General features: G+C 33.9%; 3 protein-coding genes across 3 annotated transcripts; all 3 read right to left on the bottom strand.

The window, feature by feature from the left end:
• Positions 1 to 72: 72 nt before the first annotated feature.
• Positions 73 to 1,919, bottom strand: LOC142976528 (uncharacterized). Its single transcript, XM_076119948.1, has 3 exons — positions 1,763 to 1,919; positions 1,582 to 1,648; positions 73 to 1,236 (listed from the first exon to the last, which is right to left on the bottom strand). The coding sequence occupies exons 1-3, from the start codon at positions 1,814 to 1,816 to the stop codon at positions 668 to 670; spliced, it is 690 nt and encodes a 229-aa protein (XP_075976063.1). The 5' UTR covers positions 1,817 to 1,919; the 3' UTR covers positions 73 to 667.
• A 370-nt stretch (positions 1,920 to 2,289) lies between these two features.
• Positions 2,290 to 3,732, bottom strand: LOC142976753 (homeobox protein Hox-B4-like). Its single transcript, XM_076120285.1, has 4 exons — positions 3,612 to 3,732; positions 3,291 to 3,458; positions 3,075 to 3,180; positions 2,290 to 2,935 (listed from the first exon to the last, which is right to left on the bottom strand). The coding sequence occupies exons 1-4, from the start codon at positions 3,717 to 3,719 to the stop codon at positions 2,358 to 2,360; spliced, it is 960 nt and encodes a 319-aa protein (XP_075976400.1). The 5' UTR covers positions 3,720 to 3,732; the 3' UTR covers positions 2,290 to 2,357.
• A 1,028-nt stretch (positions 3,733 to 4,760) lies between these two features.
• On the bottom strand, positions 4,761 to 7,129 carry LOC142976501 (uncharacterized). The gene is made up of 3 exons (XM_076119906.1): positions 6,366 to 7,129; positions 6,057 to 6,126; positions 4,761 to 5,945 (listed from the first exon to the last, which is right to left on the bottom strand). The coding sequence occupies exons 1-3, from the start codon at positions 7,008 to 7,010 to the stop codon at positions 5,011 to 5,013; spliced, it is 1,650 nt and encodes a 549-aa protein (XP_075976021.1). The 5' UTR covers positions 7,011 to 7,129; the 3' UTR covers positions 4,761 to 5,010.
• Positions 7,130 to 18,307: the final 11,178 nt, after the last annotated feature.

The following is an 18,307-nucleotide window of genomic DNA, read 5'->3' as shown; positions in this document are numbered from 1 at the left end:
TGCTCTAGAGATGGACTATTTTAGTATTGAGACAGTACTGTTCGGGTAATGAAACAAAATCGAACAAAAATGTAATTTTGAAAACATTTTATTCAAAAGTATTTTTACATAAGTGTAGTACAAATTCATTTAATCCTATAATATTACACAAGAACATTTTTTATTCGTAGTTGTTGAACATTACAATGAAATCAAAAGAAACGAGAAACTTAAGAATAGAAATAACAAAGTGTAGAAAATAGCATTAGCATACCTTATCATTAATTTCAATTATATAGCGGCTCAATCCACATACTTATAATAAACTATATAAATTAAAAACAAGCAAGAATAAGTTAAAATAAACAGTTCATTTCTTCAAATAAATAATATAGCTTAACCTAAAACATAAAATTAGAGACACAAATAAAAGCTTTTATTTCTTATTCTAGTATTATACAGTTCCTTACATCTAAACGATCCTTAAATCTAATATAATAGCGAGCTAACTGGTATTAGACATGATTATTTACTAACAAAAATATCAAAAATAGTAACATACTTGTCAAGTTCAAGAAATAAAATATGTCCTATACAATGTAGGTAAATAGTATTTGAGAAATAAATAGGAAAATATATTAATCTGTAGTTATATAATATCTAATTTAATCTATAATAATTCTACTTACTATATTTGGGAATAATACGAATGGTGATTGGACGCCCAATACTGATTCATTTCATTGCCGTAATGGTTGTAGCAATTGTTCTCAACATTTGTGTAATTCATATCAACTGGATAATAATGTGTTGGGTACACGGTCCCATCGTTGTAGAACCCATGTGCCTGAGTTCCATACATATTTTGTGGGACACCATTATGGCTATAGTAAGAGGGTAGTTGATAAGAATATTCTGAATTATTACATTGATAGTAATTTGTATGTGTGAATTCGTTTTTACAATGTTCGTTTACCTGTGGCGGAGGCGAGGCAGTTACAGAAGGGGTTTCGTTACTACATTCGCTCGAAGAATCGCAGCCGGACTCTGATGATTCTTTTTTCTCCTTCATACGTCTGTTCTGAAACCATATTTTGATGCATTTGTCTCCAATGTTTAAAGTCTTGGCGAGCTCACTACGCCTGTTCGAATCGATGTACTTGTAACGTGCGTACGTCCTCTCTAAAGTACGTATTTGTTCCGTTGAGAAGGCTGTACGCACTCGCTTTGGTTTCTTCTTTATTGTTCTGGTTATATCTGTAAGAAAAACAATCGTATTGTTACCACATGTCTACTATCGTATCGTATCGACGTATTTACGTCTTGTTACTATTTATAACACGAAGATATTTTTATTTACTTTAAACTACTTTTAAATGTACGCTTATCTTTGTACACTGACTTAATAGTAGATGTTTCAATGGATCGTTATTTATCTACAGGAACATAAAATTAACTATTTAAACTATCGGAATTTGTATACATAATACTACAACTCAAAACAGGTCTAAACGCGATACAATTTTGAAATTTGCATTACTTTTTTTACGCGACCGTAACCGTTTTTATACAATCGCCATTTTAAGTAATATATTTACTAACCTTTTACTTTCTGTTGTGGTTTTTCAGGCCAAATAGTTGTAAACGGTTGGTTTTCCCAGCTGTTTATCTAAAAGAAAATGAAATATTTCACTAGAAACACCACTGAGACCATCTAGTCAATTTCTAGAAAGCTACGAAAAGCAACGTGTTCATCTAACCTTTAAAAAAATAAATAAATTACCTCAGTTTTATTACTTAAAGGAGTTAATGCCGTTATCAGCATGTTTTGTAACATTTTGATCAATCTAACATATAATCAGTCAGAATCAATGAATTGTAACAATCACCGGTCTTAACAGCAAGCGATCACTTCGAATTATGAGAGGAGGACTGCGTGTGGTGATGTCAAACGAAGTGTTTTCCAGTTACCCTCAAAATGTTAGTCGTATCCTATTTTTATAAGAGGTATGAAAGTTATAGATTGGGCACTTTAAATTATTATTAATAATGAGTATAAGCGCTAAAATTATAGCTTCCCTATCTTTGCTTTTGTATGGTGTGTACAGGATTTGGATAAGAATATTTGATATTGATTGAGGGAAAAAATAAAGATTTGTTCTTAGTTTCACAGTAGCATTTATTTTAAACTTTGATTGATGATTACATACATTTTATTATAGTAAATAATATTTATTCTTGTAATGATTGATATTGTTTGAGGGAAAAAATAAAGATTTGTTCTTAGTTTCACAGTAGCATTTATTTTAAACTTTGATTGATGATTACATACATTTAATTATAGTAAATAATTAACAATACAACTTAGCTCTAATAAATTACAACGAAAGCATAGTCTGCAAGTCGAAAAGTCTTTGAAGCGACTCATTGGGTTCAGACGGTTTCCAACACGCGTTTTCTTCATCATTACTATCAGAAACGCTTGCAGGAGAAATAGGTTCGTATACAGGGCTACTATCACTTTCCACTGTACGTTCACTAGGAACTGTTTTACTATTACTTAAGAAATCGTCGATAACGTTGTATAAATCTTTCATCAGACTATCATCTAGAGTGACGTAACCAAATTCATCAGCTTTTTGGTTTATTTGAGATTCTACATAATCTAATCGAGCCACATCTGGAGCACGTTGTTCTTCTGAAGGTATATTTTCGTATTCTTCGTCAACTTGCTCAGGACCTTTCTTATCCTTCAAACGGCGATTTTGAAACCAAATTTTCACAGCTTTGTCATTCAGCTGTAGTTGATTGACAATCACTTGTCTGTCTTCTCTCGTGATGTATTGCTTTCTTTTGAAGATATGTTCTAGTGCCTCCACTTGTTCAGTGGTAAAGACTGTACGTTTGCGCTTGCGTTTCACTATTGCTTTGAAGTTACCGCTTTTTGTTGGCACAACTGTTGAAGAGAGAAAATTATTTTATTGATCAGAAATATCTTAATTATATCTGTCAGAGATAATGACGATAATATATGTTATATAGACGATAATGTTGGTAGAAATAAAGATGAAGTTAAGAGAAATGAAAATACTTACAAGAAATTTGTGCACGATGTCTTTTAGCCATGACATTGCCGTTTTGTTGAGGTCTTGGAATATCGAATACTGTATGAGCTACTGGCTCAGGTGTCAGTGGAGTGTACTGAAAATACGAAAATAATTGTTAATACACAAACTTCATAGGGATCACGAAGGTATTAAGATAACGGTCACATATTTGACGTTTTACATGAAATCAAAGGGTAAAATTACCTGTACGGAAGGATGTTGATGAAAAGAGCTGCAATGAAATTGATCTGTCCCCGAAGACAAAATATGTTGCAAATGCCCAGTTTCCTGTACATTAGTGTACTCGGGAGACCAGCTTGCGGAAGCATTTTGGATGTAGTCATTTTTAACCACACCAATATTTGAACAAGCCTGAAAGAAGACAATCAAAGATTACACGCAAGTCCCCAAATACATAGTCATAATTTCTTTTTAAATAACATTTCTGTCCCACTGCAGGGCAAAGGTCTTTTCCCAAATGAGGGAGTCATTAATTATAACGTATAAATACGAAATAATACGTACTTGGTAATTTTCTGGTTGATTTTGATCGTAAGGCCAGTAGCTTTCAGTACTACTGGTCATAGAAGGCTCGCCAAAGTAAAAATCAGTATTGCCTTGACACGGATACATGATTGCAATTTTTACTGGGATCGAGTGATGTCATTAGCACTTTGCATATCCTTTTTATACGTTTCAAGTGATTAGCAATTAACTACCCCTTCCCCAGGTGAGAAGTTTCCCGATTGGTTTACAATAATCCCTTAATTAGCCCTCATTAGGGTCCCAAAAAGTGAATAACATGTTTACATTTTTAAATAGCAGATAGCGTAAACAATACTGTTTACATGTTTTGTCTAGTTGCATATCAATCTGTTAGCCTTTGGAAAATTTGTAGGTAAACAATAAACTCAGCAACATTAATTTTTCCTTTCCATACAATTCTCCAGGTTGCATTTTGTAACCAAAGTTATACTAATTCGTTGTGTAGCAATTTTCAAGGAAATTAATTACATACCTTATTACCTATTTAAACATATTATGGATTTTATTCCGGTATTATTAAATGTCCCATAATATTAGTGGGAAATTTTAGATATAGAGTAAAAGGAAGAAGTGTCATAAATACACTAGGACCAAATATAAAACTCAGACGAAGATTCGCAATATAAAAATATAGTAGGTATATTGTTTACAAGACGAATTCTATTGCACAATTTATTATTTCGAAATGAAATAAAATCTATAGTATTGCGTAATGTGTCAATCAGTGAAGTCAATTAAGAAATTACCTTAAATGACCAGCTACTGCTCAAGCCAATATATTGGCAGTAAATGAATACTAAGTACAATGGATTCAGCTTTTGATAAAACATTGTTCTTTGCCTAATTGGTAGCTAATTAATACTAATTATTAATTCTAATGTTGATTTGTTGATGGCCTTACTCCAATAAGGAATTGCTTTTTGTTCAAAGTCTAGCGTTTATAAATGTTTATTGTAGTTTCTAAATTCTGCTTCAGTGGGTAACACTGATTACTTTCTTGATAAACTTTGATGGTTGCGGGGACTCTAATCGCTTTGTTAGTCTATGTTAATTGCATTGTACGGTTGCAACTATGGGATTAGATGAAAATTTTCTAAAGTTCTAAATGAAACTCAAATAGTCCTTAAATATTTTTATTAAGTAGGAAATATAATAAAAAAGTATCTGATTAAGTAACATTATATAATTTTAACACAAAACATGATAATAAACAATTCATAAGTAACAATTTTAGACATTAGGGTACAGTTTTGATACAATCACGAATTATAAAAGCACTGTTCCTTGTTTTAACCTAGTAAAAGAAGACACGATTCATAGAAAAACACAAATATTAATAACACAATCAATACAAAATATACACACGATATAGCTAATGTTATAAAGATATGTATGAAGAATACTTGCTGGCCGCAGTCGAAGAGTGTTGAGTTGCAGGGTCCGTTGCAGGCAAATATGAAAAGTAAGGATCTTGGGTCAATCCTAAAGTAGAAGTCCGTGGGTGTAGGCTACTATCTTCATACGTGGGCATCGTGGCCGGAGCCATTGAAGAACTGTACCCATAACCCTCAGAGGTAGACGGAGGCATCACTACAGGACTAGACAAAGGATTATAATACGTTGAACTAGTATTAAACCTCACTAAATCATCATTCAATTTCAAATTAGTCCCGTTCGGCACGTAACTATCAGATGCTATCGAAGGCAGTGCGTTAGAATTTTGTGACAATGACTCATCGTTGCTGTACCGATAAACCTCAGACATCGGTGAGTAAGCCGGCCTGCTTGTCCCCGGCGTGTAGTATGATGAATAAGACAAGTTTGGTGTATACGACGGCAGCTCAATTGTGCTTTGTGGTCCTTTTATCACAGATTTTAACGGACTGATTGAAGAATACTCCGGCGGTCTTGAAAGGCTGTCGTTTGATGTCAGGTACAGTTTGTGGTGAGACGCATGGTTATCGGTCAACAGACGTCTGTGACGATCGTGGCCGCCGCAGCTTCTTCCATGACTCATCTTGTGGTCTTGACTAGGTGACATCTCTTTAGAACTTGAAGGACTGCTATCATCAACAGATGATGATGGTTTGTTATGCTTATTGTCTTTCTTGTACTTCATTCTCCTATTCTGGAACCATATCTTGATTTGTCGTTCGGAAAGTTGCAAGTAATTTGCGAGTTCAATCCGTCGTGGCCGGCAAAGATAGCGGTTCTGGTGGAATTCATTTTCTAATTCCACTAGTTGTGAGCTGGTGTAGGCCGTCCGAGCTCTTTTCGTGAATCCTTTTTGGTAGGATGAATCGGTTGACATATCTATAAAATATATAAAGACCACATAAGAAACAGATATAGAACCAATTCGAGAACACTTTTATTAAGCAAAGGTTGTATTCATATGACCTTAAATAAAATGATTTGACTTACCGGTGGCTGATATTGTTGACGACGTTCTTATTGGAGTGCTCGATGGTGACTTGTTATTCCACGAAGTATTCTGGAATATTAACCAAAATTGTAATTAAAACGTCTTGCTTTGCCTACGTGTAGTAGTACAATAAGGTGAGTTCGACCTAATTGTTAATTGCTACTATCTACAAGAAAATTAAAATGTCATTAGGAATCCGGTTATTCTGCGGTAAATCACAATCGTCACTGCGTTTTGAAGTGAACCCAAAATTGGAAGTATTTGTCTTAATACTATACGAATAAAGCGTATTCTACTTCAGCACGTACCTGACTGGGAAAACTTGAATCATGCAATTCGTTGATTTCTCTTACAGGATCTTTTACGACATCGCTGCTTAGACCGCTTCGGTCATGATACCGGACGAGTTCATTAGCGGTGTAACTTCTTGTGTAAATAACTTGATTTCCAATATGCGTTGTGGTTGAACTGAACATGTTGTCACTCTTGTCAATGCAATCTTCCGCCATCATTTCCTCTGTTCCAGATCCGTAATTGTTGGAGTTGTTGCTTATATTTTCGTAATGCGGTACTTCGTATTCATATCTAGGTTCCAGATCATCTTGTGTATTGACTGGATTGTATGATTGATGTAGTCCGAGGATATCATGAATGCTGAATCCAGTCGAGTCTCTAGAGTTGTAGTCTTGGACGAAAGACGTTGGTATTGTAGATAGACCTTCAGGCTTACAATCGGAGAATACGTTTTCATTAACGTTGTAACTTACACCTTCCGATAGTATATCTTCGACACCATGGGATGTTACTCCACTGGATCTGTAGTCACCTTTGTGAGAGATGTCGCTTTGATCGTACTTCGACGCAGTTGGATTAGAGAAGCCAGATGACGTAGTGTCCCTAGAGTCATCGTTATCCGAATGTAGACTCGGAGGTGACGGAGTAGGAGTTGACATGGTTCAATCCACTGATATAATTATCACAAACATGTGTGTGTTTTATCCGATATTCGTAATCTTGTTAGTGTGAGCACATATAATTGTTCAATCACTAAACACCCATACGACTGCACAGAATGAGACTTGTTTACAAAATGCTTTTTCGTCACCTGAACCTCGTTAATTTGGTAATGACTTTGTTTGTTTGTGTGTATAATTTTTAAAGGGCTAGTGTGTCTGTGTGCTGGCGATAAGACGGACATACCGGGCCTCCGATAGTGCATACAATAGATAATAGTTTAAAATCTGTTTCGGTAGCTAAAACGCCTGTCACAACTATTTATCCTAAATAGTTGTCTTTGTTGTTCGTTTTATCTAATGTTGATGCATAGAAAGTCAACGTTTCGGAAGTATCAATAAAATTGAATAATATTTTAAGTCTTTAAAACCAATGTTCTTTATTTTTATTAAATGTGTTGGGAAGTTGAATAAGTGGCAGTGTAAATGCAATGCAATTTTTAAAACTGAAATGTTCCTAATAATGGTGACAATCTCCTATTTTGAACTTTAACTGCGTGGTAATAAAGTTCACAACTTAAGTAGGTGTGGCCTTATCTTTAGGGAAAATTTGCGACGTCATCAATTGTTCTATAAAAATCAAGAATAGATAATTAAAACCACAAGCTCTTGCGTAGGTAATGTAGGTTTCTACCCACTTGAACTGATACTAAACCCATTAAGATATACACCAAATACATACTTACAAAACTACCTAAAAATTGAGGAAAATATGATTTTCACGAATGGAAATACATTTCGCGTGTATATTTCGCTAATCCTATAAGTGTTTTACAAATTAAAATGGATTATAATGGTCATAACAATTACCATAACGTGCTAAGTAATCTAGTTGAGAACGTTTCTCGTTGAGACAATCAGAAACCTATTGACTTTGTATCAGATACTTAACGCTTGATGGCACGTGCTGAACGCAAATAGGGATGTAATTAGAGATCCAGGGAAACACACGTGATAATGTTATATTAAATATTTATTTAATTAGATAAAATAAATACATCTACTTAGTACTTTAAATTACTTAAGGAATAAAAGCATTGGGATTTTGCAAGGTACATTATTACTACAAAAATTGCTGATTTTTATGTCCAGTATCGTATTAGAGATTGTATGTCGGCGTCGAAGATGTTATAATTTAGGTGGATGGTTGCTCTGCCTATTTTAACTTCAACTTCTACCCGGAACAAATCTTCTTCAGTCTGAGCTCCAAATAGTTGTTATATTTTATGTCTGTAAAACACAAAAATTATTAGTGTGAGAGAGTATACAATAAAAAATGTATAATTAAAAAACCAAAAGTCATTGTAAGTCTTAACGGTAAATCAATTTTATATTTGTCTAAAATTCCAGATAAATAAAAACGTGATATTATTCAAACAAAGAAAAGGACCTAAAAATTTGTATCGAACAAATAATATTATTATGCTCATAAATTACATCATTTTATTCTCTTAACAAAAGCAAGCTACCAAATCCTATTTTATGACCTTCGCAACAATGCAGCGTTATAGCTAGCTTATTCGATTGTGTGGAATCAGCTGCTGTGGCAATGAACCCGACCCTGGCTATTGTAACATTTGATGGATGAGCCTCATCCGTGAGGGTCCCAACGTTTCGCAGCTTACGTTTGTTCCGCTCTGAGAGGAACTAGATTATGACGTCATAGTTTTGTACTGTTAAAAGTGTGTTAGTATTTTTATAAATCTATACGACACTATAGCTTGATCTGAGTCTAGGTTCAAGTTGTAGATACTTGTTAACTTAGCCACATTTTGGTTAAGTTTTTAAAGATCTTTCATAAAACAACGACGTTTGCAACTGTTGGCGAAGACTCTTTGCGGTTTCCGATCTGGGAATAAAAAAATATATAATCTTGATATCAATGAGATACTTTAACAGCCATAGCTTTGCACCACATCTGTCCCGATGGAGTCTCGATTGCAAACTGGAAATAAAAGCGGGAATATGGTGTACTATTTTTTAATCCTCTTTCTCCCCTATGAAAAAGACCATTTCCACAAACATTATTCAAAATTATTTGTGCAAGTCACTATCTGGTTCGAAACGTGTCTAAAAATCCGTTCGTTCCGCACAGAAACCGTTAACTCCAATAAAATTTACTGCTTCTGGACAAAGCAGACTGGCCGAAGACCCCAAGCTCATAACGTCAAAGAGATGATATATTACAATTTGCTCAAAGGGGACCCTTTTTTGTTCTCGCCGTAATGGTTTTACTTTAATCGACACCGGTGAGGGACGGAGATAGGATTTTTGGTGAGTGCGAGTGAGAGGGAAGATGAGCGTATCTGTTCCCGCCAAAGATTGTGATTCAAGCTGGTGTTTGGTTCACTATCAACAGTTTGCTGTTGACTCCTGTTCGTGATGTGTGTATTTATCAAGTTATATTCGTGGTAAAAGTTGGGGTTTTTATTTTTCTTAGTATTTGAAGCAGTGGTCAATGCTTTGGCACAGGAAATTATGGAAAACAGTATACTTATACATTGCTACCAACTCTGGGATAACCAATCAACTATTGGCTAAATAGGTAAGTTTATTTTGCTGTATTAATTATTATTATTTTAAGAATATTCAGTTAGAACTTTAAATACGATGCATTAAAAAACAATGCCATCTACCTGAACTTCATGGTATCTGTAATTGCGTAGAATGTGATGTTTCTTTCAGAGGCTTTGTTCGAAGGCTTCAGAGGAGTTTGTAATCGCCATGTTGGCAGTATAGATGGCGTTACCGTAGCATAAGTTGTTGAATTTATTAACGACAAGTTTTGTAAGTTCTTTCTCATTTTAGTAAGACTGTTTCAACTACTAATTAAAAATATATTTGTAACTAAATACATCCGTATTTAAAATTATTAAATGTCTCTTATAGTGGCGCCATCTTACAGTAGCTTACTGTAACCAAGTTGTGTTCATTTCTGTATTGTTCCATCTTCAAATATGTATCTATCTTCTTGTCAAGTTACTTTAGTTCCCGAGGCAGCACTTAGTTCGGTTTAAAGTACATGACAAGAGGTATTATATATTATTTTGGTGATATTTTTTTCGTTCTAAATAAAAATTTGAGTATCAAATTGAAATGTGGCAAATAAGAAGATGGGTTTTCTTTACGTATAGGAAGTCAGACCCTAATTCTAATTAAAATATAGTATGGTTATATTATTATGAGCCCTAAGACATCTCTTGTTAAACAATAAGATTCACATCTAGCAAAAGAATATCACTTTAAGAAAAAGAAGCCATAACATATTTTTAACACTTTCCGTATTTTCAAATAACAGGAATCTCACTCCCAGTTAGTTATATCATGAAGCTATAAAACGTATAAAGTAAGAGCTACGTTCTAAAATCCTCAAGTAAAGCTAGACTTATTCACGTAGAAAGTCCATACATAATCTAGCCTTAACTTTATAGTTTACGGACGAGACCTGCATTTTCAGTTTCATAAACGGAAGGAAATGTAGCGAAGAATGAATTTATTTATGACTAGATTCTGTCGCGACTTTGTTCACGTGAAACGGTTTTCCGGGATAAAAAATATATTATGTATTAATCCAGTTTGAAAATTATCTATGTCCTTACCAAATTTTATCGAAATCTGTTATGTAGTTTTGGCGTGATTAGGAACAAACATACGGGTGTTTAGGAAGAACGGTATAGCATTCAAATTTACGCATTTATAAATTAGTGTAGACAGCATAGACTAGGAATCTTGTGTCGTTTCAATCGAGTGATCTTTTTTCTAAAATTCAAGTTTTGGCCACTTTAAGTCTTTGCACTATTTCTAATGAAAAGGTCTCGTTGGAATTTACTAGAAGTAAATTACCACATTTTTCTATAGATCCAGAAGTCCATAGATCGCGGCGACACTGATTATCTATAAACTGGTACGTTATCAGTATCACTACATATAATAAATTTCTTTCGCTGCGTCTGTATGTCTCCCTGCTCGCGATAAAACAATCTACTGGACTTTCATGTGGTTTTGATCAATATTTAGAGTGATTATTAGGAGTAGTTCTAGAGTCTAATTTGTAAAGGTAAACTTGAAGTAACCCGGGCGAAGTCAGGTCAGGCTAGTAGTTTATTATTATTATTAAATGCAGAGCTATGGACGACACGGTTCGTTGCACAGCTCTTAAGTTAAACCTATTTTATTCTGTGGTTAAACTTAAAACTTTGTATTTTATGTAAGAGTGGAAAGTATCGAGTGGTGTTTTATTCGTTTTTGTTTGCTCACTTAATGTTAAATGTATTGTGCAACTAAAAGCTTGTATTGGTTGGAGTTTCTTTTCGATTTGTTAGTTTATAGAACCTCGGGCTAATGGAAATGTCCTGTTATGTCTATAGGTGAACTATATTCATGTTTTATCAGGATTTGTTTGCTATCACGCATAATTAGATAATTCGTTATGACTGAAAAAGTTTAAGAGTATTAGATTTTACATAATCACTTATCAAAAAAACATCCGACCAATTCTTAGCCTAGGTACTTGGTAATTACTAGCCTAGATACACTATTCTACTACTTATTTATAGTAGCTTTGTTTTTAACCTATTCTTTCTTTATCAAAAATCCGAAGAACGAAATGTTTTATTAAAACAGCAATACATTGCCAGCTCACTTTAACAAACGATATTTAATATCAACACCACTATGTAATGTTCTAGAAAATATGCCAAATTTTCCTCGCAAAACATGCCAAGTGTAATATTTTTCAACACAACTGCAGAACGAAAGATTTGCGAGTTGGCGCGGTAATTGTACAAGTTGGTCCGTCGCCTGCGATACATAAATCGCAAAAGAAATTTTCAAGTGCTACTACTAAGGCCCTTTATACACGACACACTTTAACTGCCTACAAATCGGCCTGACTGACAGAGTCCATGGAGCTTAGAACATCAGTAGCCAGGATGAAATACAAACGTGTATTCAGTAAGGTCCCTTCGTGTCGGCCTGATTTGTCGGGACGATAAATGTTGAGTTGAACAGGGGTTTTAAACTGGGAAAGAAATTTTCAAGTGCTGGTAACCGCAAGTCTGAATTAATTTTGTTCTTGCAATTTACATTTTTAGACTTGTTCCGGTCATGTTACCAAATTTTACAATAATATTTTAGCACTATGTTTGCTGTATATTTAAGTTAATGATATTTTTATCAACGATCAACAAACTACCATTAAACATAAACAAAATTCTCGTCTGGGTCTTTCTTCAAGTATCCACTCTATATATTCGTATATTCTACTTCACTCTATTACGCTTTTCTCCATCTATAAATACTAGAAAATAATTCCAGACTAAAATAACGAATTAAACTCAAGAGACACAATTAGTCTGAAAACAAAGCATGCATGCAAGAACTGATGTTTCATACAGATTCATTATAACCATCCCTCGGGACTTTATACAATAGAAACACTACATCGCACATCCAGTTGGAAACGGCTTATAATGTAAAGGAAAGAGAAGCACTTATGTCGTTTTTCTATAAGTATAGTTTCATCTCCCTGATGCATACATAAACTGGTATAGTTTAGTATGTGTCTTTGTTTTATCGGGCGGTTAATTGGACAGTCAGTGTAAAGTCTACGTGCTAGGTGTCTGAGACTTTTTTGCATAGAAGTTCCACAATTTTAAACTGTAACTTCAATTTCTATGTTTTCATCATATTAATTTAATTACTCGTCAATTAGGGCAAGTAACTATTGTAAATAATGCTTGTACCTTAGGTCTTCTTTAAGAAACTGATTACCAACAGTGTAGGTAGTCACGTATAATCAGAACAATTTGTAAGAAAATGTATATAAAGTAAACCGAAAATCAACCTGTTTTAACAAATTATATTACTACCTTCAAATACTGCCAATAATTTTATTACTACAATCATCAATCAAATTAAGTTCTCATAAATAGTCTAACAGTATTTACGTAAAGCGTCTGTCGTGTGATTAGCCAGCATCGTGACGACGGTCAGCGTTGTGTGCTGAACAACCAGGCTCAATGTTCTAATGTACTTGGAGGTACGGAAGGTCTCCGAAGACAAACAACGATCACTCACTTGAGACTACTCGCCGCGATGCTTTTTATTTAGGTGAAGCTTACTTTGACTGAGCGACAAATTTCTCGATTGTTGCAATAAAAACTGTACATCGGCTATACCAAAAGTGTGAACTGTGTCTGTCTAAATCAAATCTAATGTCAAATAACGTACGTTTGTAATGCTCCGAATATCAATTGTTTTTATTGTTTCTGTGAACATCTTCAAGACTGTACCTCGATTCTCTACCACTATCGACTACCGACAACCGGCTAGCTATCGAAATTTTGACATTTAGAATGTACTGCCAAAATGTTTCCTACGACCCCCGTTAGAGGCGCTGATCAGATTTTCATACAAAATTTCTCGATGACAGTTCGGTTGTCGGTAGTCGATAGTAGTAGAGAATCGAGGCACTGGTTTATTTATACTTTTGTGTGTTTTACAGTCTCTTAAACGAAAAATTATTGCATGCTAAAACATGAGTAGTAACGAAAAAGAATTGGTACTTAATAATAGTTATTATATTGTACTGGTATTTTAGAAGTTATCCACTATCTTTTTGAGAGATTTGTTTACATGCTGATGTGAGCAAGTCTGACTGAAACGTCCCTAGGGACGTTTCAGTCAGAATCAAAGACACTTATCAAATATTACTAGTAATATTTGATAAGTGTCAGCATGATTCACTTGATTAAATCATTTTAAAATGAGTCTGTGATAGTTTAGGTGTCGCGTGGTTAGTGTACGTCCAGCCTAATATCGATCGGTCTACAGAGCAGACATTCGACAGCCAACTCTTTGAGTTATTTGATTTAACAGTCTAGATAATTGGCGAGTCGTAAATATCAATGAAATGTGCCATTTGACTTGAAAACTAGTTACAAGTAGTAGAAGAACCAGTGACCATACGATAAAATAAAATAAAAAACGAAAAGTATCACCTAAAAACTACTCTAAGTTAGGCATTACTTCATATTTATTAGAATTACAGACAGTCAGCCACAAGCAGGTTAGTTTGCAAATTATATTATTTATCAATCTTCATCATAATTTTACTCATGCTTTGTCTATTCCACGCTCTCTGATCCTTTTCCAATCTAATCCAGCCAACGAGTCCATCTAAAGAAGTTTTCATAATCTAATAGCAATAATAATACAATAATACAACAATAATATCTCAAGGTCCCCCCTCCTTTGGAAATAAACCCTAGCCTAGCAGTGGGACAGTAATTTGTAAAAAATAGCAATAATAAAAATCAAACTTCAGTAATATCAGCAGCATACATACATACAAACATAGAACTGAGAGGCTTATATTAAAAACGTTTCCACCACTCAAGGCGGACAGATGCTGTGAATAGCACTGTTAACGCTTTAGTTCTGAACTCTTGCCAAAACTTGATGCGCTGCGAATGTCATATTGACTTTTATTATTATAACTAGCCGAAGTTTTGGGAGGTCATTTTAAATGTATATATGCAGGGCTACGGCCTTACGAAATACTTTTTCTTTTTGTTATTGTTTTAATTGCGTTACTACACAAAAGAGAAATATATAAAATCTCATCGATGAAAATAGCGCGAGTCTGAAGAGTCAGAACCATCGAGTTTCGAGACTTTGACTTTTAAAATGTACTGCTAAAATAGTTTTTACGGAGCTCGCTAGAGGCGACAAACAGATTTTCGAGTAAAAATTATCGATACTTAACCGGTTGTCGGTAGTCGATAGTTGTGGAGAATCGAGCTACTGATGTAAGCATCATATATTTATTTTGTTAAGTAAGTAGTAGCATAGATTATAATTAATACTCATGATAAATTCCTGAAAGAAAAAAGAACAAGTAGGAAACCCTCTTCTCTTCTCTTTATATTCAGAATATCGTTCTCTCATTCTTCACTTGTAGAATAAGAGCTATATTATGCGAAACCACATTTACAAATCAATATTTACTGCTTTCTTTAAATCTTGAACAAATACTTTCATTTGTAATGCTCTTAACAGTGCTTCATGGTAATTTTACGACTGCTATAAAATTCACCATCCAATTATAGAAGGGATAGTTTAGTTTTTATGTACGATACACTGACTGGTTAAACTGAAAAAAGTAATTCTATAAATTAAAAAAAAAAATTACACTTAAATATTAATATTTATCGGTCTTTTACATTAAACTTACTAAAACCTAACCTTTTTAGTCAAAATGCAGATTACGAGATTCGATATCACATCAAGGACAAGCAGGAGTACCAATTTATACTTGAATTAAATTCCTGCCAAATAAAGTTTCATAAACTTTCCTTTTTAAACATAACACACGGACCTCAGAGTTTTCGCTAATGAATATTGTTTTAGTTAGATAACATTATGTAGTATACAAATAGCGTACCCGCCATAACACAAGGTGCGTACTAAATACCCTAACCATATTTTCGGGTCATTGTTCCCATTGCCGGCGACAATTATCCGAGGGGCTCATCCCTATGCTAGCCAATGTGAATACCGTCTCGCCAGCATAACAAGATCTTCCCCTCCCTCTTTCAACAATACACTATCAACACAAATCAAAGGGAGAGTATGCAAATCCACAGGTCTTGACAAACTGGTTGGTTAGCTAGGACAATGTTCAACCTTTATACCTTTTTTAGTGTTTTGTACTCAACGATCTGAAACTAAACTTCAACAAATAATGTTTGTTTTGGCCGTTTTTAGTTGTTAAGTAATTATGAGAACGTTTTCGGTAGTAAAATACGAGTATAATATGTGCCATAAAATAAGCCCTTGTTGCCCGACGCAATTAATAAACGCCTTTTATTACGGCTGCGAACTCATCTTAGCTGTTGAGGCTTTAATGTACGACATGTTTTCTAACACGACTAAATTAGTTACCTAACATTTTTCTTTTTTTGTATTATACGACCTTGTATTTAGAATGTAGTCGGCTTTAGGATGATAGAAGTAACCTGTCGAAAAATGATTTTGTCGTTAAATGAGTCGAACTACCTATTTAATCAATTAGAAAGTAAACAACAAAGACTAATACTGATCTATAACCATCAGAATAATCATGCTTTTTGCATTGACCATCATTTTCCTACATTTAGTAGTAAAGAAGTAGTTTACCAGCTTTCCAGTATTATTCAGCCATTTCCTCTATAAGTAAATATCAGTTGTCCTACCGTAACGCGATATTATTTACATTCACCGGTACCCTGACTACTAAGAGATGGTATCGCCATATATCTTTATCGGCACCTATCATCTTCACTGCTGATCGAGCAGATCGCTTGATTACTGACGTAACGTGAAACATGCAGATGCTTAGATAAACGTGCTTTGGTAAATAAAACGTTAGAATATTTCACGAGGTACATGGTCTCCAAAATATTTTTATAAAATGTCTTTAATATTTTATTTTATACTAGGTATATATATATTTATACTCTCGATATTTACTTGCGACCACGGCTAGTTCAACTTATTGTGCTAAAACGCCAATAACAGCCACCGTAATAATAAAAAAATGCTATGAACTATATTCCTCAAACGTCAGATTTAGAAACAGTCAAACATATTGTCTTAAGAAAGTCTATGTTATTAATTTAAAAAGAAAATGTATATCTTATATGCCAATGCTAAATGTAGATTGCTCCGATAGACATTTACAATACGCCATGTAAAGTATTTGATTACATTACAACCACTAATCTCTCCAAAAGAATAACAACACCCTCTATAAAATCCCATCAAAGCACTGCAATAACATTGAATTATGTTATCAATTAACATTACCTGCTATTAATACAGCGTGTTGTTATTTTACTCACGTATATCGGTATCATAGAATCACTACTATGTTTATTAGTGGTGCTAAATCAAGCCTAATTGTCACAGCGGCTGGCTTCGATGCCTCCACAAATTGGAAACTGCCTATCGCATGGTCATAATATTCGGTAATAGCATTTTAGTGGATATGATTCTGCTTCAAAGGGCATAACGATGCTGCGTTTTTGGCAGCTGTTTTGTTATTGGCTGTTTAAATTGTGCATTGTTTTATAAAGTAATGGCTGGTTTTCGTAATTTAACGCAAAAAATACTATTGTATTTTTAAAATAGGGACTTATCAATCAATGCTATCAGAAAATAATTTTTTTTAGATCTTCACCACCTATATACGAAACCAAGCCCTGTTATGTTAAATTTTGGAAACAATAAATAATACTTAAGCATAATATTTAAGTCTAGCTTCGATATCATCGACAACTAAATACAAAAAATAATCGATACAAATTTTGGCATATTTAAATCAAAATGTATTTATTCATCGAAAATGTTTAATAAATTAAAACGGGTTTACACTAACACGTTATTGAAGTCTCAAATAGTAATAACAATCATAACTTCTATCTTAAAAATTACTGTATTCCAAGCAAGAACAAAAAGCTTTTCTTTCGAGCTATACTTTCCTATTTCTTGATAGACATATCCGATGGCTAATGGCGTCTCGTGATTAAGCCGTCAGCCTATCTACACCCAAGATTACCAGCCTATTTTTCGATGTTCTTACCCGGGAATTCTGTAGAGGTTTTATTCCAAGATATTTGCTAAGACATTTCGTATTAGAGGCAAATATCTGGATCAGATTTTCTGGATTAGGATTTGAACTGAAAATCTTATTGTGATGCTTTTTGGCTTTGAAAAATTCTGAGTATGTATTCCACATAAAAATACTGTACAAGTACGGTATTATTCGAATTTTCGATACACTTTTCGTGAACGTGTTTCACACTTAATAAGAATACACATTCATTTTATATAAAAAAATATATGAGTAGGTATTTAAATTCAGTCGTATGAATTATTCGAACATTATTATTTTTGCCAGTAATAGCTTTTTCTATAACGAGTTTTAAACTGTCTACAAATAGGAACTATCTCTCAGTAACTTCACATAGCGGATAAAAAATATCTAATCCCATAACTACATTCAGAATAACAATAACTCCTTATCTCAAGGCAATAGGGTTCAAAATCGATTGGCTTCTATACTTTTAAGAGTTAGTACAATATGGTTACTATTTCCTTGATCCCGGAGCTAGGAACGATGAAATCTCGCTTAATAACCATCTAAGGAGATAAATATTCGGATATTTCCGAGTGCTTCCGACGTAGTGTAAGAA

Source organism: Anticarsia gemmatalis, chromosome 11 (genome assembly GCF_050436995.1).
Source record: "Anticarsia gemmatalis isolate Benzon Research Colony breed Stoneville strain chromosome 11, ilAntGemm2 primary, whole genome shotgun sequence".
Lineage (NCBI taxonomy): Eukaryota > Metazoa > Arthropoda > Insecta > Lepidoptera > Erebidae > Anticarsia > Anticarsia gemmatalis.
This window is presented reverse-complemented; position numbering and strand designations above follow the sequence as displayed.

What these genes read in the sequence shown, in the direction of transcription:
- LOC142976528 (XM_076119948.1), bottom strand. Translation starts at nt 1,816, where the DNA reads ATGTTACAAAACATGCTGATAACGGCATTAACTCCTTTAAGTAATAAA. An exon ending in CTTTAAGTAATAAAACTGAG is followed by an intron (nt 1,649 to 1,762) that starts GTAATTTATTTA and finishes ATTTTCTTTTAG; the next exon opens with ATAAACAGCTGGGAAAACCA. An exon ending in ACCACAACAGAAAGTAAAAG is followed by an intron (nt 1,237 to 1,581) that starts GTTAGTAAATAT and finishes TTTTTCTTACAG; the next exon opens with ATATAACCAGAACAATAAAG.
- LOC142976753 (XM_076120285.1), bottom strand. Translation starts at nt 3,719, where the DNA reads ATGTATCCGTGTCAAGGCAATACTGATTTTTACTTTGGCGAGCCTTCT. An exon ending in ATCAACCAGAAAATTACCAA is followed by an intron (nt 3,459 to 3,611) that starts GTACGTATTATT and finishes GTCTTCTTTCAG; the next exon opens with GCTTGTTCAAATATTGGTGT. An exon ending in ATCAACATCCTTCCGTACAG is followed by an intron (nt 3,181 to 3,290) that starts GTAATTTTACCC and finishes TCGTATTTTCAG; the next exon opens with TACACTCCACTGACACCTGA.
- LOC142976501 (XM_076119906.1), bottom strand. Translation starts at nt 7,010, where the DNA reads ATGTCAACTCCTACTCCGTCACCTCCGAGTCTACATTCGGATAACGAT. An exon ending in ATTCAAGTTTTCCCAGTCAG is followed by an intron (nt 6,127 to 6,365) that starts GTACGTGCTGAA and finishes TTAATATTCCAG; the next exon opens with AATACTTCGTGGAATAACAA. An exon ending in GTCAACAATATCAGCCACCG is followed by an intron (nt 5,946 to 6,056) that starts GTAAGTCAAATC and finishes TATATTTTATAG; the next exon opens with ATATGTCAACCGATTCATCC.